The 24,161-nt window shown below is 48.7% G+C and overlaps 1 protein-coding gene across 1 annotated transcript in view; it reads left to right on the top strand.

The window, feature by feature from the left end:
• pcsk2 (proprotein convertase subtilisin/kexin type 2) overlaps positions 1-24,161 on the top strand; it is a 46,705-nt gene that overhangs the window by 10,084 nt on the left and 12,460 nt on the right. Inside the window, exons 3-8 of the mRNA XM_061231284.1 lie at positions 6,190-6,303; positions 6,969-7,077; positions 7,594-7,631; positions 12,116-12,192; positions 14,789-14,877; positions 17,836-18,011. Of these exons, the coding sequence (XP_061087268.1) occupies positions 6,190-6,303; positions 6,969-7,077; positions 7,594-7,631; positions 12,116-12,192; positions 14,789-14,877; positions 17,836-18,011 (603 nt within the window). The remainder of the gene's footprint in view (positions 1-6,189; positions 6,304-6,968; positions 7,078-7,593; positions 7,632-12,115; positions 12,193-14,788; positions 14,878-17,835; positions 18,012-24,161) is intronic.

The following is a 24,161-nucleotide window of genomic DNA, read 5'->3' as shown; positions in this document are numbered from 1 at the left end:
TAGCGCCTTTATCCAATGGAGATGCTTCTCCATTCACCCATTCACACACACACACACTCACACTCACACTCACACTCACACACCGACGGCGATTGGCTGCCATGCCCCGACCAGCTCGTCAGGAGCATTTAGGGGTTAGGTGTCTTGCTCAGGGACACCTCGTCACAGCCCGGGCGGGGGATCGAACCGGCAACCCTCCGACTGCCAGACGACTGCTCTTACTGCCTGAGCCATGTCGCCCCGGCACTTTGGATAAAGGCGCTATATGAATGCCAACCATTGACCAGATTATTTTTTATATGCACTGCCGTAGTGACTGTGATTGGTGATCGGTTATTCACATGGTGTTTCAGTCGTTCAATCTCGATCGTTAGAGTCAGCCAAGTGATTTTTGCTTTCATGTGAAACTGACGTCTCTGTGTAAGTGGCCAGTGAAATGTGCTTAATGATAAAATTGTTGTTGTTGTTGTTGTTTTTGTTTTTGTTGTTGTTATATTTTTTTGGCATAATGTTGTTGGGGCCTTGACAGTAGCGTCAAAGAACTTCACCTTCAAACATTCAACCGGTAGTTACAGAACAGCTGTGTTTTTGTGTGTGTGAGAAATGCATGTTTTTGATTTGGTTCCTATTTGTGCTCCATCAGCCAATGCCCCTTTCACCCCCCGGTCTCCCAGCAAGCTAAAAAATGAAACAATGGCTGTCCGCAACATCAAATTATTGTTTACTGTGCTACAGTCTAATACAACGTAACATCATTATGCCGCAGTCACAGTGCTTCCAGAAATAACATAACTTAATAAGGGCTTATTTGAATTGATGAGGGAAGTTGTATGGCTTCAACATTTTTGGAAGACAGATGTTTTACGGGTTCAAAATTAGATCAGAATCGAGTGTGGAGGACGTATTGTTAGCATCGCTTCTGCATTTTTGTTTACTGTTCATTGTTTTATCGTGGAAGCGAAGGGGAGTGGAGGCAGGGGCATTAAGTAATCAAGGCAAGAAAGTGCCTGAATAATTTAATTTGCACTGCAGCACTTAATAGCAAGTCATTTTCTACCTGCAGCTGTTCATTGTGTGTGTGTGTGTGTGTGTGTGTGTGTGTGTGTGTGTGTTTGTTATTACCACCCACAGCCCCATTAATTTGGCTGATGCGTTCCTCCAGAGCTAGCTTGTAAATTCTGAAACTTGCTTGTGCTGATGTTTTCTTTTTCTCGGGGCGTAAATGCCAAAGTCTCTCATTTCTGTGAGTCAGGCCGCCAAGCCGAGTGCAGGGCCACGGGAGTCCGCAACCCCGGCCGTTAAGATCAGCTCACGATGAACTCTCAAAGGCGAAGAGCTGAGCTGCTGTTTCATTTATTCATCGTCCGTCAGCAGAATTCACACAGCCTCCGCCACGGGAAATGCCAAAAGAGGAACGCACCCGACAGTTCATGGGACCTGGGATCAAGTCCCAAAACCTGGGGCCTGTTCCACAAAGCAGGATTACTGAGTTAGCTGGATAACTGCACTGAGTAAACCCCACAAAGCAAGATTACTGAGTTAGCTGGATAACTGCACTGAGTAAACCCCACAAAGCAAGATTACTGAGTTAGCTGGATAACTGCACTGAGTAAACCCCACAAAGCAGGATTACTGAGTTAGCTGGATAACTGCACTATGTTAAACCTACAAAGCAGGATTACTGAGTTAGCTGGATAACTGCACTGAGTAAAACCCACAAAGCAGCATTACTGAGTTAGCTGGATAACTGCACTGAGTAAACCCCACAAAGCAGGATTACTGAGTTAGCTGGATAACTGCACTGAGTAAACCCCACAAAGCAGGATTACTGAGTTAGCTGGATAATTGCACTGAGTAAAACCCACAAAGCAGGATTACTGAGTTAGCTGGATAACTGCACTGAGTAAAACCCGCAAAGCAGGATTACTGAGTTAGCTGGATAACTGCACTATGTAAAACCCACAAAGCAGGATTACTGAGTGAGTTAGCTGGATAACTGCACTGAGTAAACCCCACAAAGCAGGGTTACTGAGTTAGCTGGATAACTGCACTGAGTAAAACCCACAAAGCAGGATTACTGAGTTAGCTGGACAACTGCACTATGTAAACCCCACAAAGCAGGATAACTGCACTGAGTAAAACCCACAAAGCAGGATTACTGAGTTAGCTGGATAACTGCACTGAGTAAACCCCACAAAGCAGGATTACTGAGTTAGCTGGATAACTGCACTGAGTAAACCCCACAAAGCAGGATTACTGAGTTAGCTGGATAACTGCGCTGAGTAAAACCCACAAAGCAGGATTACTGAGTTAGCTGGACAACTGCACTATGTAAACCCCAGACCCCACCTAAACCAGGAACATGGACTGAAGTATAAAGAGCTGTTTGTGGTTTCACTTTATCCAGTTATGCAGTTACTAAGCTACAGACTGGTGGGCAGCCTCTAGCGTATTGGCTAAGGTTGGAGATTCAAGCCCTGGTGTCGCCCCAGTAAAATACACACAGATGTTTGGCCCTTGAGAAAAGGCCCTTAACCTGGCATCGCTCCTGGGGGGATTGTCCCCTGCTGAGTGTAATCAACTGCCCTGCGGGGTTAAGGGCCTTGCTCAAGGGCCCAACAGCTGCACTGACCTTACCGTGCCTATACCAGGGGGTTGAACCACCAACCTTCCGGGCCCCAGTCATGTGCCTTAGCCACAAGACAATGCAAACATTCACCGGCTTACCTGAAGCTGCCCACGTCTGTAGTCTCAAAGGATTTGGAGACTACAACTCTTAGGAGGAAAAATCTCAGGGCATTGAGGCTAAAGGTCTGCTGTTGCTCTTAGCCACTGTTCAGCCCCTTGGTTTTCTCTCCCGTGAATTGTCTTTTGGGAGGCTGCGTTTCCAGCTTCCGCCTCTAGGTGGAGCTAGAGAAGATAATTGTTGAGACTGTGCTGTGTTGGAAAATGCTAATCAGCAAATTAGCTACACCTGAGGAGACTACATTACATTACATTAATGGCATTTGACAGACGCTCTTACCCAGAGCAACGTACAGTTGATTAGACTAAGCAGGAGACAATCCTCCCCTGGAGCGATGCAGGGTTAAGGGCCTTGCTCAAGGGCCCAACGGCTGTGCGGATCTCATTGTGGCTACACCGGGGATCAAACCACCGACCTTACGGGTCCCAGTCATATACCTTAACCGCTATGCTACAGGCTGCCCTGAGATGCATTTTCACCTCTCCTCAGCAATCTACTATCTGCTTATTAGCTATTCTTCGTTTCTAAACGCATAGCGTTTTTGTGTTTCTCCTTTCATTATTGCAGGTTGCAGGAGGTCATTGCTCGGTGCAATTTTGGCTCTTCGGTATTGGCTCCTGACTGTACTGTGTCATGGCGTAGTTGTGTTTTGTCCATTGTGGTCGCCTTGGTTACTGAAACATCAGGGACCGTTTGGACATAGCATGGCATGTAATGTTGCAGTAATAACAAAAGCTCGATCCCCGCGTAGAGAACGATCCTGTAATAGTGTAATAACGCAATGGTGTGAATTTCTTAGCATAGATTGTACAGTGCGTGGCTCTGTATCCTGACCTGACCTGCAAGGCAAGGTGACAAGTAGTAATTTCCTCTTTGGACTTCAAGATCAGCTCCTTAATTCGCTTAATTTCCCTGTCAGCGGGGAACTACGCTTCCCCGTCCTTAGCTGGAGCACGAGTGGGTGTTTTCTATACCGTAGATGCAGATGCCGTCAACCAGCAGGTGTAAAAAAAGCAAAGCATGTTTTCAGTGTGCCAGTCAACAAGCGGGTCACGGTATGCTGCTAGAGTGTGATTCTCACTACAGTACTGTTAAATTAACACACCCAGTTAATCACTCTGTTTATATGCTTTTTTTTTGTTGTCGTTGTCACGACTTGGTAACACCAAAATAACAGCACCCCAACCATTGTTTGTTCTCGTTCCAACACCACAAAGTTGTCTAATACATTCATGTGAAATCAGTTATTACAGACGTATCATTGCATCTGGTGACATTGCCTCAGGAGGTAAGAGCAGTCAACTGGCAGTCGGAGGGTCGCCTGGGTGTGTCGAAGTTTACCTGAGCACGACGCCCAACCGCCAAATGCTCCTGACAAGCTGGTCGGTGCCCTGCATGGCAGCAAATCGCCGTTGGTGTGCGTGTGTGTCTCTTCGGGTGTATAAAATGACAAGATATGACTATAGCTTCTCATAACAAACTCGGGGATACTTTTTTTTACTGAGTATTATTTTTTTCCAGAATACACTGTGAATACATTTACATTTTTGGGCTGACATTAGCCCATCAGATGAGAGGGGGCGGAGAGTTGCCCATTCAAGTCCTGGGCGTGTCAAAGTGTCCCCGACCAAGACACCCAACCCCCAACTGCTCTCGACAAGCTGACTGGTCCTCGCATGGCAGCCTATCGCCTTTGGGGTGTGTACGTGGGTGAATTTGAGGCATTAATTACAAAGCCCTTTGGATAAAAGGCCCTAAATGCAGTCCGTTTACCTGTGAACACAAATGCGTGGAGATATGGGCGATGTGGTGATGTCGGGCACGCTCTTCTGACTGACAGCTGACTGGCATAGGAAATCCTCCAGGTAGATGAACACTCTCGCCGACGCCATCGCTGAAAAGACGTCCTTTATAATTTCACTGTTACAGCGGCACTGTGTGAGTCACCGCGCGATATTGAGTAACCCAATTTATCCCGCGGCACAGGTAATACCGCGCTCCTTCCTCTCCAAATAAAGAGCAGTCTAATGACAATAAAGTAACCCAGAGTGTCCCGTTACCGTACGAATCCCTAACGTTTGCACAAACCGCTCTCCGAGCGCGCTTTCCCCGGGCGTTTCATCCCAAACCGCCGTATGCGCGTTTCTTTGATCCCCAGCCGGGTATTCTCCGAGGAGCCGCGGCTGATTGGCCGTACGTTTTCTGCCCGCGCGGCGCTTTCATAGAAGAAGAAACGGAAAGGACCGTTGACATTCGGACTGTGTGATTTGGCCCCGTAAACTAAAACAAAGGATTATTGACGCCGCCCTTCCTGTGGAGGCTTAGTGCACGATGGGCGTGGAAGGATCTAGAGAGAGGAAATAATACTGACGTAGAGGATGGGAAATGAAAATCTATACTGTAGTTTGCTCGCGTTCTTACTGAGTGCCTCTTCAGTTGTAAATGCAGTTCAAAACATGAATACACAAGAAAATGATAAAATGAATCATGTTTTGTGATGAAATAATTTGTGTCACATAGTACATATGCATAATACATATGTTCAGAACAAGGACATACCATTCATGCTCAAGTATTATTTGATTCATCTGTAGAGAGAGAAAGAGCGAGAGAGAGAGAGGGTGAGACAGATAGTGAAAGAAAGGGAGGGAGAATAAAAGCAAGAGAGAGGGAGAGAGAAAGAGATATTTAATTTGCAAACTACTATGTAGACCGAATGAAATCGGGAGACATTTTGCTTTTGTTTGAGTGAGCAGCTTTTGCACATTAACATGTTTAGTAATTCTAACCACTGTAAGACAGCCATCGTCCTTATTTCAACAGAAATCATTTACTGTAAGTTAAGAGTCAGTTCAGTGCACCTGCTATTTATTCCAAACACCCCCCCCCCCCCCCCCCCATTCCCCCTCTCCCCCACAATGCCTTTAGGGACATGCAGGGGGTTGTGGGTAATCTCTGGTTTTTTTTTTTTTTCCTGAGTACATAGCATGTTTACATTGAAGTGGTGTGTCCTACAAACCTTGCAGTGTGTATGTCATCTAAATGTCTCTGTCTGGCTATACTGTGTTATACTACTACTTCTACTATTACTACTACTACTACTGCTACTGCTACTGCTACTACTGCTGCTGCGGCTGCTGCTGCTACTACTACTACTGCTGTTACTACTACTACTTCTACTGTTACTACTACTACTACTGTTACTACTACTACTTCTACTGTTACTACTACTACTTCTACTATTACTACTACTACTACTACTACTACTGCTACTTCTACTACTACTACTGCTGCTACTACTACTACTACTGCTACTACTACTGCTACTACTACTACTGCTACTGCTACTACTACTACTACTACTACTGCTACTGCTACTGCTGCTGCTGCTGCTACTGCTACTACTACTAATAATAATAATAATATTTCATATTTTTCTACAGGTGAAAAATGTTTTTCAGCAGGAAGGGTTCCCTCGGACTAAGAGGGGCTACAGAGACCTCAACGACATCGACACCAACATGAACGACCCCCTATTTTCCAAACAGTGGTACCTGGTAAGTTGGTAATAATGCCACAGATCTTGTAACTCGGATGAATGTTTACACAGCCTGGCCACTATTACCCTCTTAGTCGATACATTTCACTTTATTGTGTCAGGATATGTGACTCCTTCCTGCATGTGGTCGTTCATTAGAAGCACTTATTTTAACCTCCTGAGACCTTGTGTCTTCAAACAAGGACATTACATTTTGGCTTCCCTGAGCTATACACAGTATTCTCTTAACTCAAGGGACATTCATTCAATTAAAATAAAATAAAATATATTTCTGAAAATATTTTCACTGCAGCATGTTTTTGTCATCCAAGATACTTGTATTATGTCAAAGAAATTTCAAACACTTAGCATATTTTTCTCCTGGGTCTCAGTAGATTAAGCAAGTTATTTATTTATTTTTAAACACCCTTAGCAGATCTGTTTACCTCCTCCAGGGTTTGTTGTTCCGCCGTACGCGGCAGCGCCGCTGAGAAGCGGCCAGGTGAAGAGCTTGTTTATTTATCCCGTCAGTTTGAGCGCTACGTGAGCGGACTGCAACTACGAGCCGAGACGGTGACATTTACGTTCCCGCTAGCCGGCTCCCCCGGGTTCGTTAATTCGTCATTTACACATACGGGGGAGCTCCCGTCTCACGTGGTCTCCCCATATTGTCTGTCCGATTAGATTAACACCGGCCAGGCGGACGGCACTCCCGGCCTGGACCTCAACGTCGCGGAGGCCTGGGAGCTGGGATTCACCGGGAAAGGGGTAACCATAGCGATTATGGACGACGGTACGGGCATCCCTCGAACGGCGACGCTGTAATTATGCCAAGCGATATGTGCAATTACCGGGCGCGGGCGTACACATTTGTTTGTTGTAGCCCTGCGTTACAATTTTGTGTTCTCCCAACAAAGATGTGCAATGAGAATAGACGTAATTGATGAAACCCCAATCCTCCTGAGGTTGTCAGGTGCTGATCACCAGTAGAATAATGCATGGCACTCTCAATGATTTATCCAAATCACACATTTTACCCCTTGTTCTGTTTTTAAACCTGTTTCTGACACTACCAATTTCTTATTTATGTTTCTAAATTGGTGGGATTAAACAGTAAGCATGAAATAAAGATAATGCGATATCTTCTGTCCTGTAATTTTGCCTATATACAAAGGCGTTGTGTGGGGTTAGCTTTACCCTCTGTAGCCGTATAAACCACAATAATCTTTGTGGTGGCACTTAATTCTGGTGGCACTTAATCACTGCTTGTTTTTTTGTTTTTGTTTTTTTGTCTTCTCCCAAACAACAGGAATCGACTATTTACACCCAGACCTTGCGTCGAATTACGTAAGTACACAGCCGTTGGCGTTCTCTCTTTGGTGTTTGGCTTTCTCAGTGCGGTTCCCCGTCGTCTCGCTGGAGTTGCAGCGTCGTGCGCTCAGCGCGCTGCTCCTCAACACAGGCGCAGTGCCGGCTGCCTGGCAGCTTCCAGGCTCTTCTGTCGCTTGGCAAACGTCCACGTCCTCTCTGCGAATCCAGCTGGATGCTGGAGGCATCAGGCCAACCAGCCTGCCCAGATTGTCCAATACCCTCCCGATCGCTGCGGCTCCTCGTTTAAAAATAAATGAAAGCTTTCACTGACACCACAACAAGACATTGATCTAGCCCGATTCTTTTGAATTCTGCGGTTGTTTCTCTCTCTCCTCTCCACACCTCTCTCTCTTTCTCTCTCTCCATCTCTGTTTCTCTATCTCTCTGGGATCTCTGTTGAAAGGGTCTCTCTCTGTATCTCTCTCTCTCTCTCTCTCTCTCTCGCCCTCTCTCTCTGGGATCTCTGTTGAAAGGGTCTCTCTTTCTCTCTCTCCATCTCTCTCTCTCTCTCTCTCTCTCTCTCTCTCTCTCTCTCTCTCTCTCTCTCTCTCTCTCTCTCGGATATCTGTTGAAAGTCAATATCTTGAGAGCGCCGCGGTCTTGTTTGCGGCTGAACAGAAGGCGGCGGGAATTGATGGTGGCGAGGGCGAATGTGCAGGGCTCCGCGGCTCGAAATAGAGTCGCCGCCGATGTCTTATGCAACACCACTCCGGTCACGTGACGAGCGGACACGGCGCATATTAATGAAGGAGATCGAACGGCGCGAGGGTTTTGTGGGTTTGAAGGAAGACGAATTACACGGCTGGCAGATTATTTCTCATCTGCACATTAAATCAGGCCCGTGGCCCTTTATATAAAAAATCTCGGCGTGGGAGTGGTGTTTCTCTCGTCGTCACGCTGTTTGGAGGTTTTTGAAATAAAAACAATTAAATTGCGCCGGTGCAGCAGTGTAGCTAGGCCAAAGAACCTGCCAAGAAACTGAATTAAGCAGAGATAGTTTCCCCTGTCAGACTCAGGTACAGGCTATTTCTCTTTAATTACCTGTATCATTATCAGGGTCTGAGCCCTCGTCATGCTCCAGAACGCAAATACAAGCCAGGATCTAAAAATAACTCCCTCCCGAGCGTCTCCGCGCCTCTGCCCGGTGGATGCCGGCACACCGAGAAGAGCTGGGTGATTATTTCCGCCAGCACAAGCCTGAAATATCCTTGTATTAAACCTGTGCTAGTCTGCTTCTCTCGCGCTCCACACACGACCCAGTTAGGTCGCTACCTAAGGTAGCTACCGCAAACTAGTCGACGTTCCAAAATTGTGTTGTATTTTTTTAATTACAGGGGACGGACGCGCGTATGCATAAAGACTGCGTGCCTGCTTGGTCGTGCAGATACTTTAGTTTTGAGAACACGGATGAGTCACTGCATTGGCTTGCCCGCTGCGCGTCGTCTGCTCCTAACGAGGGGAACTCTCCCCCGATGTCGCTCTTGCCCGGAACCCACTTAATGGGCGGGTTGCTGGCGGTTCGACGATGAATAATTCACAGCATCGCTTGCGCGCACAGCTCCCAGTCCCCCCCTGCATGTTAGGATACAGATTTGTCTATTTCCGCAGAACGTAGGCTATTTGCTGGCGTAAATATCGAACGGCAATTAAGCTGAAAATAAACATTGAAATGTTGTGCACGTTTCTATCGGCGACAAGCAACATTATTAAAGGCAGAATACTGTGAAGGAAACAAAAAGGGAGATGTGAATTGTTAGCACATTATTTATGCATGATTCATTTATTATGTTTTTTTTTTATGTTGCTGTAGGCCTAGTGGATATTAAAGGCAGATATGTTTTCTACTGTTTAAAGCTGAATTGCTATAACAGCCTAATAAGGCTCAGGTTAAGATAAGATATCTGTAGTCAGCTGAACGTGTGTGTGTGTGTGTGTGTGTGTGTGCACAGTGCACACTACTCTGTGAGGATGCCAGGTGGAAATTCGCCGTGCTCTTTCACAGGCGAAGGAGGAGGGTGGCTGAACACAGCTACTTGTCATCAAGTAATTTCCTAGTTGCTAAAATATGAGTTTCATCTTCTATCATAATAGAGTTGCTATGGCAACAGCCGATGTCAATTCGCCACAGAAATCACGCCCCTGCCCGCTCCTCCGAAAAAATGTTTCTGAGCCGAATCCCATGGGCAGCTGTTCATATTTACCGCCGGAAAAAAAATACGCAGAATGTATGGCACGGGCCATATGGGATCTGTATCACGGTAAAGCTATGTGAAATAATGCCTCTTCAACCTGAAACTGAGCTTGAACAGCAGGAATCAGGAAAATAAGTGTTAACAATTACTTGTATTTTTTTTAAAAAGCTAATTTATTACATGCAGGCTGTCAATCATATTTAAAGCAGGTCGAATTGTGTGTTGTGCATCTGTAAGTCAACCTGGTTTGAAAAAGCAGTTTTTCTGGTACAAGGCCAATTATCCAGATGCAATAGGCCTGGCCTTTTCCCCAAAGTGGTCAGCTGACATGGTCCTGTGTGCGCGCGTGTGTGTGCGCGCGTGTGTGTGTGTGTGTGTGTGCGTGCATGTGTGCGTGCATGTGTGTGTGCATGTGTGCGTGCGTGTGTGTGTGTGTGTGTGTGATCCATTAGCCAGCGTATTAGTTGTACCTTGAGTCACGGTGGGGATTATGTTTTGCAGCACACAGCCTTTAGCGGGGAACGGAGGGCAGGGGGCTGAAATGACAGCGTTTACCTCCTGTAATGCGTTGGCAACAACACGCTATGAATTTCCAAGAGTGTTGCTATGCAGTTTTCCAGGCATTAAGTACACTCCTGTTGTTTTGTCAGACCAAACTGTGAGCTGTTGAACTGTATGCGTCTTTAAAACGCAACATACAACATTTGCCTGAAGAGGTTGTGTTTTATGTTATGTGTTGGTGCCAGACAGGGTGGCTTGAGTATCTCAGAAACTGCTGATCACCTGGAATTTTTATGCACAACACAAACAAAGTTTGTAGAGAATGGTGCCAAAAACTAGACACGAGTGACTGAGTGGCAGTTCTGCTGGCAGAAACGGCTTGTTAATGAGAGAGGTCAGTGGAGAAGGGCCAACGCTGACAGGAAGGTGACGGTAACACAAATCACCATTCTGGTGTGCAGAAGAGCATCTCTGAACACAATATGTCGAAACCTCTTCAGTGGATAGGCAACAGCAGCGGAATACTTTTAAATAAGTCTAATAAATGCCTTATACAGTGGTGCTCACTGGGTGTATATGCAAATAGGGCACAGTCATTTTCTGTTTCAAATGAAGATGTGGGAGGGATGGGGTCCCTGGGCATAAATTGCATTAGCAGTTTTTTTTATGTATTAATTAATTTGCTGTCATAACCCCCTTCTCCTGGGCAGCGGTGAATCTACAGTGCCACGCACACGGCGACACGTTAGTGTAACGAGTCAGAAATATTTGAACTCCGGTCCTCTCGCTCATCCATGGATTGATCAGACAGACGTGTTACCAGTCAGCTAAAGGCAAAGTCACCCGTAGCCAAAGCCAAGTGCGATCACGCTATTTTGAATTTGAGGGTTATGGCATCAGGGAGTGTTGTCGGGGTAACCTGCTACGAGCCTTCGAAAAAACCAGCTCAAGCTAGGTTTTGGAACAGCTGGTAGCTGGTTGACCGGTTCAGTCCAGCTCCCAGCTCAACATGGTTTTGCTGGTTGATCAGTTCAGACCAGCTCCCAGCTCAACATGGTTTAGCTGGTTGACCAGCTCATACCCAGCTAGACCAGCTTTATGACCAGCTTGGTCATGCTGGTTGACCAGCTCATACCCAGCTAGACCAGCTTCATGACCAGCTTGGCCATGCTGGTTGACCAGCTCATACCCAGCTAGACCAGCTTCATGACCAGCTTGGTCATGCTGGTTGACCAGCTCATACCCAGCTAGACCAGCTTACGAGCAGCGTGGGCAGCTCAGTTCTCTGGTCACGCCGGTATCGCTGGATTTTACAGCAGGATCTACCGTTTCCAGCCTCATCTTCCCTCGGTTTTTTTTCGGTGTGCTTTTCTTCTCAGTTGCGTGCTGTTATTATTTTTTTATGCAGCGTGAAATTAAACACCTTAACTCGGCCTAATCGAGGTATTAGTTCTCCTGCTAAGTCACGCTGCGGCGCTGCATTACCTCCCAAGGAAAACTTCAATTTTTACGATCATCATTTTTCCACGAGCGATTTACCGGAAAAAAGATTTGACTACTGAACGCCGCTGGAGCAGTCTGCCTCTTCGGTGTGATGGGTTTTGACTAACGTTCTCGCGTTCTCGCCGATGCAGCCTCTCAGTCAGGGGAGCAATAGCGTGTAGGTATGAGGGAAAACGTCGGGTAAACGTTCGCGCCCGTAATTTCACTTCTGTTAACCGCGTGTGTCTCGTCAGTTTCCCAAAACTGCCGTTCTCTCTTTTTCAGAACGCGGACGCCAGCTATGACTTCAGCAGCAACGACCCCTACCCTTACCCCCGTTACACGGACGACTGGTTTAACAGGTAACGCCTGCCCCCGGTTAGCTCAGCAGGTCATTTATTACAGTCATTTTGCTCTCACTTTTATACAAACTAACTTACAGTTGATTAGACTAAGCAGGGGACAGCCCCTGCAGAGCAGTGTGGGGCTAAGGGTCTTGCTCAAGGGCCCAATGGCTGTGCAGATCTTATTGTGGCCACACCGGGGCTTCCAGGTCCCAGTCAAGCACCTCAGGCACGAGGCTACGGGGCCGCCCCCACATGTGCCCGTGCTGAGACGACGTGCCGCCCATTGAACAAGCCCCACGACGGCTTCGACACTCGTTATATGCAGAGAGCGGGCGAGGGGGCGTGCTGGAGTACGTCACCGCACAGGCGAGGCGCGGATCAGCACAGATCAGCACGGATCAGCATCAGGAATTAAGCCTGAGGTCTGACCGGACTCTGCGGCGGACGCTGATTGGTCGGGAGCGGATTCGGCGCTGTGTGAATTCTGTGCAGGCGGGTGACTCGCCACACCGGCTGCCCCTTCGCGGACGCTTTGCTCCCGTATGAGCGCGTGCACCCTCAGAACAGGGGTTCTGAAAGGGTTCTCTGGCTTGATTCCGTAGGGGACCCCGTTTTAGTCGTTCTTTATGGAACCCTCCGTCCCCTCTATCGTGCGTGTGAAAGGGTGAAAGCTTCCGGACAAAGAGCCATTTTGCCCGTCAGAGAACCCTTAAACTACATCGGGTTCTTCTACGGAATCGCAGGGTTCTTTGTGTAGGGAAGTTGTTCTGATGTCATAACTGCCCATTCCCCCGGGAGACCTCTTCACCGGGATTACATTACCCCCCCCCTCCCCCAACCTTAACCCCCACCCCCCCACCCCCCCATCGCCCGCGCCCTCCACCTGCAGAATGATCTGCTTCCCCTTCAAGGGCAGCTCAAAGACGCTCTGCTTTAATCTCCTCCACTTTCTCCTGCCTCCTGTCCTCTCTCTCTCTGTCCCTCTCCCTCTTTCTCCCCCCCCCTCTCTCCTTCCCTCTCCCCCTTCTCTCGTTCTCCCCCCGCTCTCTCCCTCTCCCTCTCTCTTTCTCCCCCCCTCTCTCCTTCCCTCTCCCCCTTCTCTCGTCCCCCCCCCGCTCTCTCCCTCTCCCTCTCTCTTTCTCCCTGCCCCTCTCTCTCTGTGGCGACAGTAGTGATTTGAAACTGATTAATAATATCGTGCAGTCGGTCTCTAGCCGCGTGCCGTGTGCCGTGTGCAAGCTAATAGTCTGATTATTTATAAATAGCATCCCCTCTGCGCCGAAGGCAGCCAGGAGGAGAGAGAGGGTGAGAGAGAGGGATGGAGAAGGAGAGGGAGAGAAAGGGAGAGCGAGGGAGAGAGAGAGGGAGGGAGAAAAAGGGAGGGAAAGTGAGAGGGAGAAGGAAAGGGAGAGAAAGTGATAGAGAGAGGGAGAAGGGGAGGGAGAAAGAGAGGGAGGGACAGAGATAGAGAGAGATGGAGAGAGAGGGAGAAGGAGAGGGAGGGAGACAGAGAGGGAGATAAAGGGAGGAGAGAGGGAGAAGGGGAGGGAGTGGGAGAGAGAGGGAGAAGGAGAGGGAGGGAGGGAGAGAGAGAGGGAGGGAGAGGGAGGGACAGAGACACTGCAGTCAGGGAGTGGAGACTGAGCTACAGTTCCTCACAACATGCAGACATTGCCAGAACATAATGGGAAATTTCGAACCAAAATGCCCTGAATTTGAAACTTTAAATTCCCACCGTTTATAAGGAGAACATAAACAGTGCGATAACCAGTCAGCCTATTTGGGTTGGCCTATGTATCTGTAAACAGTATGTCCATATACGTATATGTTCATGTGCATAAGCTGTATCTTGTCATGCATCATAAAGCATTTTGTGAGGGAGGGAAACAGAGAGAGAGACAGAGAGAGAGACAGAAAGAGAGAGACAGAAAGAGAGAGACAGAGAGGGAGAGACAGAGAGACAGAAAGAGAGAGAGATACAGAAAGAGAGAGAGAGAGGGAGAGACAGAGGGAGAGAGAGATACAGAAAGAGAGGGAGAAAAGGCTCTCCACTTCATTCACGTCCATGGGGGTCTCTTCCCTGGGAGTCGCCAAGGTTGCCAGTCTATTCACAAAAATACATAATTAAAACCAAATCCTTAATTTTCCAGACTTTTAATTAATCCCAAATCACAAGTGTGTCAGTGGGAGGCCTTCAATGCGCGTATTCAATTCAGGGCCAGGGGTTTTTGGAATTTACTTTATGCAAATGAAGACAGGTTTCTCTTTACAGATAGGCGGACGCTGGGGTCCATTGTGTTGGTGGAGTGCTTGTCTCGGTCCACAAACCGTGAAGGATTTTAAAGAGGACTTCATTTTTTATTCTATTGTATTATATCAATATTCTTGATGAATAATTCATTGTAAAGCTAGTGGGATTTGAGTGTGTAGTTGCATGCCGTATAAAATCCCGCAAATCATGTTGTCGTACCCTTTAAAACATGCATTACAATAGCTTCATGTGTGCTAGATGTCACGATATTAATATTAAAACAGTATAGATATTAGGGGGAGGTTAATGAATGTATCCATGCATTTGAGCTGATTTTAATTTTAATTTTAATTTTTTCAGTCACGGAACCAGGTGTGCTGGAGAGGTTTCCGCTGCAGCCAATAACAACATCTGTGGTGTGGGAGTGGCTTTCAACTCCAAGGTGGCAGGTATGTCAGAACACACACCCACACACAGATAGCTAGGTGTGCACACACTCACACACACACACACACACGCTCACACACAAACACACACACACACATACACACACACACAGATAGCTAGGTGCGCACACACTCACACACTCACACACACACATACTCACACACACACTCACACACTCACACACACACAGATAATTACACACACACACTCACACACTCACACACACACAGATAATTACACACACACACACACACACGCACACACACACAGAGACAGGCACTCTTGCTCACACACTCACACACACAAACACACACACAGATAATTACACTCACACTCACACACACACACACACACACACACTCACACACACACACACACACACACATTCACACACACTCACTCTCACACACTCATACACACACTCACACACACACACACACACACACACACACACACACTCATACACACACACACACTCACACACACACACACTCACACACACACACACACACACTCATACACACACACACTCACACACACACACACTCACACACACACACACACACACACACTCACACACACACACACACACTCACTCTCACACACTCATACACACACTCACACACACACACTCTCACACACTCATACACACACACACACTCACACACACACACACACACACACACACACACTCATACACACACACACACACACACTCACTCACACACACACTCACACTCACACACACACACACACTCACACACACACACACACACACACACACACTCACACACAGACTCGGGATTGCTTCCACGGTTACAGCTGCCTCTGCTGTTTCCAGGGTGACAGATGATAAATTGCAGAGGCAGGTTGGAGCAGAATTCACCCAGCCTCACGCACAGTTTGGTAACGGACAATATCTCCAGCCCTGCTCCTCCTGACCTTTCCGGGCTGCTCTGTAAATCACGCCTCAGGAAAACAAGCGCTGACAACTCAACTCACCACGTCTCTGGACTTCATTTCCCACCGTTCCACCCTGATTTGGGACCAGGATGAGCCAGCGGGAACACTGAGCACACAAGGGGTGGAGGTGGCAGCCATGCCAACTGATATCCTGATATTATAATAAAATAGTGTTATCTGGATCGGAGGAGCATGGGAATGAGACTGCTGCTTTTCAGAATCTGTCAGATCTCAGATTATTGCCTCTGCAGCTGGATATTGGATCATTTTAATAACACCTACACTCTCAGAAATAAAGTGACAGGGGAGGTTCAGTTTGGTTCTTCAAGTAACAGATTTCCCCAAATATACCCTGAAATGTATTACTAATCCAATGGCCAATTTTACAGTGTGTACCTATAGGGTATCACCACGAGCTTTTGTACCTTTTCCTTTTTTTTTCATCAGATTTTTCCCTTTTTCTCCCAATTTGGTAGCCAATTGTACCCCGTCTGATTCAATTAGAGCTAGTATTAGATACACCACCCAAACCCCGTCCCTCAGCGGCCCAAAGGAGAGCTCCTTCTTCAAGCCGTCTCGTCTCATGCTCGTGACCTGGATTCAGAGGTGCCCGAGGTGCTTTATTGTGCGGCGATCAGCTAACCCTGCCAAGTCCCTCCCTCTGGAGCAGCGAGCCAATTATGCCACTCCACGAGAGCCGGCCAAACTTGGCTTTTGGTCGGACCGGGAATCGAACCCCAGTCCCCGGCGTGCAACTGCAGCAAACTGCAACCGCAAGTCTGCTGCGTCTTAGCCTGTTGCACCACCGCAGGCCCCACCTTTTCTGGCACTTTTCATACTTTCTTTTTGGATAGTGCAAGAAGTCTTCCCATAAAACAAAAACGGTGGCTTTGCATCACAGAGCTGTAAACCCTGGGCTAACCCAAGGACAGGATTTAGCCAGGGCGAAGGTATCTGTGCACGTGTCCTTCTGAGGTTGCTGAGAAGAAGTTAGCATGGTTAAATAACTTTGACTGCTATGTGCAGAGACTAGATCAGCCAATAAATGAACCAAGTTACAAAGACAGTAGTACAACTCTGCCTTCCACTTTGTTCTGGTACGGGCTGACCAAGAATCTCCGAAATAGGGCCTGTATATTAACTGTTTAATTTGAACCTGCTTTGTCATGAAACAGCCCGTGCTTTATGCATTTTAGCGACTGAGTCCTGACATAAATGTGACAGGGAGGGGGTGATAGAGAGGAGTAAAGGGAACAGATGTCCGAGGACCTTGTGTGAGTTTTTCTATCAATCCTTCCCGTGCCCTAAGAGGTGCAGAGAAGGGACTGTGGGCCACGGGAATTGGGAACGTGTTTTGGTGTGGGAGGTTGTAAACTGTATGACACCACTACCAGAGGAAGGCCCCTTCACCTGTTCACTGACAGCGTGTAAAAGTGCAATTATTAAAGGTTATTACAGTCAGTCTGCCTTACAGAGCTCCCTTTTCAGGTCCACTTTAACAAGCCATCATTAAACAAGAGGCACACTATCCCTTACGGGTCGCGAGTGCGGAGGGTATTTTCTGAACATATTCCGAAGAAGACACAGAATCTTCGGCCTCTGTCACACACAATAGCAGCATGCCGCAGAGGCCTTTCAGCAATTACGCTGAACCTGCGGAGGCTTTCCCGAGATAAGACGACATAATGCAGGAGAGACACAGCCAACAGTCTGGGGAAAAATAGCCTTGGAGCTGGGGTCTTAAGCTCCAGTCCTGGAGGGCCGCAGTCTCCGTAGCTTTCTGTGATTTCCTTTCAATCAGCAGCCAATTCAGGCCTTGGGTAGAAACGCTGTACAGCTGGACTCCTTCGCCAAATCTGTGACCTAAATGAAGCGCTTAAGTACATGTGAAAAATCAGCAGACAAAGGCAGGACAGACCTGACATCGGCGGTACGTGAGGGCGGCCATTTTGTGTAATCAGTCTTGGTTCTCTCCTCCTCCCCCCCCCCCCCCCCAGGCATTCGGATGCTGGACCAGCCCTTCATGACGGACGTGATCGAGGCCTCGTCCATCAGCCACATGCCCCAGGTCATCGACATCTACAGCGCCAGCTGGGGCCCGACCGACGACGGCAAGACGGTGGACGGCCCCCGGGAGCTCACGCTACAGGCCATGGCCGACGGCGTCAACAAGGTAGCGCTCGCTTCAGAGAGAACGGCGTTAACAGGGTAGCGCTCGCTTCAGAGAGAACGGCGTCAACAAGGTAGCGCTCGCTTGAGAGAGAACGGCGTTAACAAGATAGTGTTCGGCTCGAGAGAACGGCGTTAACAAGGTAGTGTTCGGCACAAGAGAACGGCGTTAACAAGGTAGCGCTCGCTTCAGAGAGCACGGCGTTAACAAGGTAGTGTTCGGCTCGAGAGAACGGCGTTAACAATGTAGTGTTCGGCTCGAGAGAACGGCGTTAACAAGGTAGTGTTCACTTGAGAGAGAATGGCGTTAACAAGATAGTGTTCGGCTCGAGAGAACGGCGTTAACAAGGTAGTGTTCACTTGAGAGAGAATGGCGTTAACAAGATAGTGTTCGGCTCGAGAGAACGGCGTTAACAAGGTAGTGTTCGGCACGAGAGAACGGCGTTAACAAGGTAGCGCTCGCTTGAGAGAGAATGGAGTTAACAAGGTAGTGTTCGGCTCGAGAGAACGGCGTTAACAAGGTAGTGTTCGGCTCGAGAGAACGGCGTTAACAAGGTAGTGTTCACTTGAGAGAGAATGGCGTTAACAAGATAGTGTTCGGCTCGAGAGAACGGCGTTAACAAGGTAGCGCTCGCTTGAGAGAGAACGGCGTTAACAAGGTAGTGTTCGGCTCGAGAGAACGGCGTTAACAAGGTAATGTTCGGCTCGAGAGAACGGCGTTAACAAGGTAGTGTTCACTTGAGAGAGAATGGCGTTAACAAGATAGTGTTCGGCTCGAGAGAACGGCGTTAACAAGGTCGTGTTCGTCTCGAGAGAGAATGGCATTAACAAGATAGTGTTCGGCTCGAGAGAACGGCACCAACAAGGTAGTGTTCGGCTCGAGAGAACGGCGTTAACAAGATAGTGTTCGGCTCGAGAGAACGGCGTTAACAAGGTAGTGTTCGCTTGAGAGAGAATGGAGTTAACAAGGTAGTGTTCGGCTCGAGAGAACGGTGTTAACAAGGTAGTGTTCGCTTGAGAGAGAATGGAGTTAACAAGGTAGTGTTCGGCTCGAGAGAACGGCGTTAACAAGGTAGTGTTCGCTTGAGAGAGAATGGAGTTAACAAGGTAGTGTTCGGCTCGAGAGAACGGTGTTAACAAGGTAGCGCTCGCTTCAGAGAGAACGGCGTTAACAAGGTAGTGTTCGCTTCAGAGAGAACGGCGTTAACAAGGTAGCGTTCGCTTCAGAGAGAACGGCGTTAACAAGGTAGCGCTCGCTTCAGAGAGAACGGCGTTAACAAGGTGGTGTTTGCTTGAGAGAGAATGGCGTTAACAAGATAGTGTTCGGCTGGAGAGAACGGCGTTAACAAGGTAGCGCTCGCTTCAGAGAGAACGGCGTTAACAAGGTAGCGTTCGCTTCAGAGAGAACGGCGTCAACAAGGTAGCGCTCGCTTCAGAGAGAACGGCGTTAACAGGGTAGTGCTCGCTTCAGAGAGAACGGCGTTAACAAGGTAGTGTTCGCTTCAGAGAGAACGGCGTTAACAAGGTAGCGCTCGCTTGAGAGAGAACGGAGTTAACAAGGTAGTGTTCGGCTCGAGAGAACGGCGTTAACAAGGTAGTGTTCGCTTCAGAGAGAACGGCGTTAACAAGGTAGCGCTCGCTTCAGAGAGAACGGCGTTAACAAGGTAGTGTTCGCTTCAGAGAGAACGGCGTCAACAAGGTAGTGTTCGCTTCAGAGAGAACGGCGTTAACAAGGTAGCGCTCGCTTCAGAGAGAACGGCGTTAACAAGGTAGCGCTCGCTTGAGAGAGAACGGCGTTAACAAGGTAGCGCTCGCTTGAGAGAGAACGGCGTTAACAAGGTAGTGTTCGCTTCAGAGAGAACGGCATCAACAAGGTAGTGTTCGCTTCAGAGAGAACGGCGTTAACAGGGTAGTGTTCGGCTCGAGAGAACGGCGTTAACAAGGTAGTGCTCGCTTCAGAGAGAACGGCGTTAACAAGGTAGCGTTCGCTTCAGAGAGAACGGCATCAACAAGGTAGTGTTCGCTTCAGAGAGAACGGCATTAACAAGGTAGTGTTCGCTTCAGAGAGAACGGCACCAACAAGGTAGTGTTCGCTTCAGAGAGAACGGCGTTAACAAGATAGTGTTCGGCTCGAGAGAACGGCACCAACAAGGTAGTGCTCGCTTCAGAGAGAACGGCGTTAACAAGGTAGTGTTCGCTTCAGAGAGAACGGCATCAACAAGGTAGTGTTCGCTTCAGAGAGAACGGCATCAACAAGGTAGTGTTCGCTTCAGAGAGAACGGCGTTAACAAGGTAGTGTTCGGCACGAGAGAACGGCGTTAACAAGGTAGTGTTCGGCTGGAGAGAACGGTGTTAACAAGGTAGTGTTCGCTTCAGAGAGAACGGCGTTAACAAGGTAGTGTTCGCTTGAGAGAGAACGGCGTTAACAAGGTAGTGTTCGCTTCAGAGAGAACGGCGTTAACAAGGTAGTGTTCGCTTCAGAGAGAACGGCGTTAACAAGGTAGCGCTCGCTTCAGAGAGAACGGCGTCAACAAGGTAGCGCTCGCTTCAGAGAGAACGGCGTCAACAAGGTAGCGCTCGCTTCAGAGAGAACGGCGTCAACAAGGTAGTGTTCGCTTCAGAGAGAACGGCGTTAACAAGGTAGTGTTCGCTTGAGAGAGAACGGCGTTAACAAGGTAGTGTTCGCTTCAGAGAGAACGGCGTTAACAAGGTAGCGTTCGCTTCAGAGAGAACGGCGTTAACAAGGTAGCGCTCGCTTGAGAGAGAACGGCGTTAACAAGGTAGCGCTCGCTTCAGAGAGAACGGCGTTAACAAGGTAGTGTTCGCTTCAGAGAGAACGGCGTTAACAAGGTAGCGCTCGCTTCAGAGAGAACGGCGTTAACAAGGTAGTGTTCGGCTTGAGAGAACGGCGTTAACAAGGTAGTGTTCGGCTCAAGAGAACGGCGTTAACAAGATAGTGTTCGGCTCGAGAGAACGGCGTTAACAAGGTGGCGCTCGCTTGAGAGAGAACGGCGTTAACAAGGTAGTGTTCGGCTCGAGAGAACGGCGTTAACAAGGTAGTGTTCGGCTCGAGAGAACGGCGTTAACAAGGTAGTGTTCGGCTCGAGAGAACGGCGTCAACAAGGTAGTGTTCGCTTCAGAGAGAACGGCGTTAACAAGGTAGTGTTCGCTTCAGAGAGAACGGCGTTAACAAGGTAGTGTTCGCTTCAGAGAGAACGGCGTTAACAAGGTAGTGTTCGCTTCAGAGAGAACGGCGTTAACAAGGTAGCGCTCGCTTGAGAGAGAACGCTGTTAACAAGGTAGCGCTCGCTTCAGAGAGAACGGCGTTAACAAGGTAGCGCTCGCTTGAGAGAGAACGCCGTTAACAAGGTAGCGCTCGCTTCAGAGAGAACGGCGTTAACAAGGTAGTGTTCGCTTCAGAGAGAACGGCGTTAACAAGGTAGTGTTCGCTTCAGAGAGAACGGCGTTAACAAGGTAGCGCTCGCTTGAGAGAGAATGGCGTTAACAAGGTAGCGCTCGCTTCAGAGAGAACGGCGTTAACAAGGTAGCGCTCGCTTCAGAGAGAATGGCGTTAACAAGGTAGTGTTCGGCTCGAGAGAACGGCGTTAACAAGATAGTGTTCGGCTCGAGAGAACGGCGTTAACAAGGTAGTGTTCGGCTCGAGAGAACGGCATTAACAAGGTAGTGTTCGCTTGAGAGAGAATGGCGTTAATAAGGTAGTGTTCGGCTCGAGAGAACGGCACCAACAAGGTAGTGTTCGGCTCGAGAGAACGGCGTTAACAAGGTATCGCTCACCTCGAGAGAAAGACGCTAACAAGGTATCGCTCGCTCCAGAGAACGCCTTCAACAAGATAGCGCTCGCTCCAGAGAACGAGGTCAACAGGGTAGCGCCGCCCGCTCTAGGGAACGCCCCGGACCCCGCCCGCCTCCCATCGACCGAGCCTCGCAGTCGCTGGAGAGAACGCCGGAACCCGCTCCGCCTCGCTCCGCCTGAACCCGCCCGCCTCGCATCGACCGAGCCTCGCAGTCACCCGGCACCTGTCATAGCCGGTTACGTCTGAGGCAAGAGCGCCGAAATCCGTCCAGCTGTCGGTTCTGATTCCCCCTTGTCTGGTCCTCTTTAACGCCTGAGAAATGAGTCATTTATTTCCCACGCTGCCTGTAGATGCAAACATCTGGTGCAGCCCAACGCGGCTGAAAAGGCTTCGCTGCCAAATGTTTTGCGGGACTAATTTATTTGAACAAGTCCCGGCTTAACCACATCTCTCTGATTAATTATTATGAATTATGTTTTTTTTTTCAATATGCACCAGAAATAAAAAATAAAAGATTCCAGCGGTGAGTTTTAAAACGCTTTGATTTCCTCCCCGCTCGGGGGAAAGCACCCGCGCGGTCGGCGGGACTGCCGGGGAAATGAACGAGCGTTGTCACGGCCCGGCGATTAACCCCGCGTGCGTGCGCACGCCACCGTGTTCCCGACGACGGTTTTAATTACCCCATGGATTAATCCTGGAGCCGGCCGCGGGGGGAGGAGCGGGCTGAGGAGAGCCGGCCCGAGCAGTGGACACGTCCCGGAGTGCGAATAAAACAGAGAAATACGGCTAATCGGCCGGCGCGGCATCCGGCCCACACGCAGCGCTAATCACTTACGTCCTCTGCCTGCACCTTGAAGTCTCACTCCCCACGGTGGACCCCTCTGATTACCCCTGGCTGTGGGGCTTCCCCTGTCCCCTGCGGGGCTTCCCCTGTCGTTTGCCAAACCGGGCAACCAACCGCCGTTGGTATCTCCTGGCCAGAGCTGGCTGTAGGATTATAGTGGCCCTAAATGAGAAGTAGCAGGGGGGCTCCTGGTCGTGGATTGGGGGTGGAGAGGGGGGTACCGGAACCCGATTGTGGACCAAATAATTGGAGGGGGTTTGTTTGTGATCGCGGACCAGGGTACCAGTGCCAGAACCATGGCGTCAATAAAGCTGTTTGCACCCGATGAATACGAAAGAGCCTTAAAGGCCTCAATTTCCCTCGCTATGTAAATTATAATGGAGTTGAAGGTGGTATAAAGACACTGTGAAAGTATCAAAATGCAGTCTCCTCACAATCTGTGTGAAGACACTGCGCATTTAAACAAGCCGTTTGGACTTCCAGAACTTTATGACATCACAACCGTACGCTCATTTGCATATGTGGGCACAGTCCACCTTGTAGCCGGAACAAATCCAAGCGCCCAGCGCAGACGGCTTTCAGATTGTTGGAGCTAGTCAGCCAATCAGAACAGACGCTGGAAAGGTGTACAATATGTGCATAATAGATTGACCTTTAAAACCTGAATTGTGTGGCAGACCGGTGGTGGTGACGTTAAACGGCAGCAGAGATCGCTCGTGCCCGCGGTCCCCCCTGCCCCTGCCTGCACTTGGTTCCTCCCGCTGCAGTAGAAACCTGCAACCCCCCCACGCCGACCCCCCCCCCCTCCCCCCCCCATTTCAATTCCAAGAGCAGAAGGAGTGACACCTCTGCATAGTTCAAACATCACTTTGCAATTTAAATTCGGGACAGGGACAGAAATAGACGGCGGGATGAAAGAATCCTCGGAGGCCGCTCTCCGCACGTCTACGAGCTGAAGAGGAACGTCAAGGTGCAGCGCTGTCTCGGAAAAAATGAAATACGGGCTTCAAATGTTGCCCGTGCCTCTCCATGTTCCCATGATTTATACAGTGTATTATCCGTTGGCCTTTTCTTTTTTCCCAGCAGCCCCTCTGCGATCTATTATTCATTCCCGAATTTCAACGTACACTGTGTAATAGAAGTGGAAATAATTACTGAAGTACTACGAAGGCTCTAAAATGAGGAACCAGCGCCGTTGAATCTCTTTTTTTTTAAATCAGTAAGGCTGACCTGCACGATGGTATTATTAAACTTAAATTAGTTTTTGTCATTACGTTACCACCAAGAAGAAACTGCCTCGTAAAAAGGACTAATAAAAAGGATTGTGGGTGGCACGGTGGTGCAGTGGATGACACTGTTACCTCATAGGTACATAAAATCGTACCCCTAGCCGGCAATATATAATTATTTTGTACCGTTTAGCGTGGAAAACATACTCGTTTGAACATTACAGTACTTTCAGGGTACATTTCAGTAAGATCTTTGAAGGACAAAA

This window comes from Conger conger, chromosome 2, assembly GCF_963514075.1.
Source record: "Conger conger chromosome 2, fConCon1.1, whole genome shotgun sequence".
Taxonomy (NCBI): Eukaryota; Metazoa; Chordata; class Actinopteri; order Anguilliformes; family Congridae; genus Conger; species Conger conger.
This window is presented reverse-complemented; position numbering and strand designations above follow the sequence as displayed.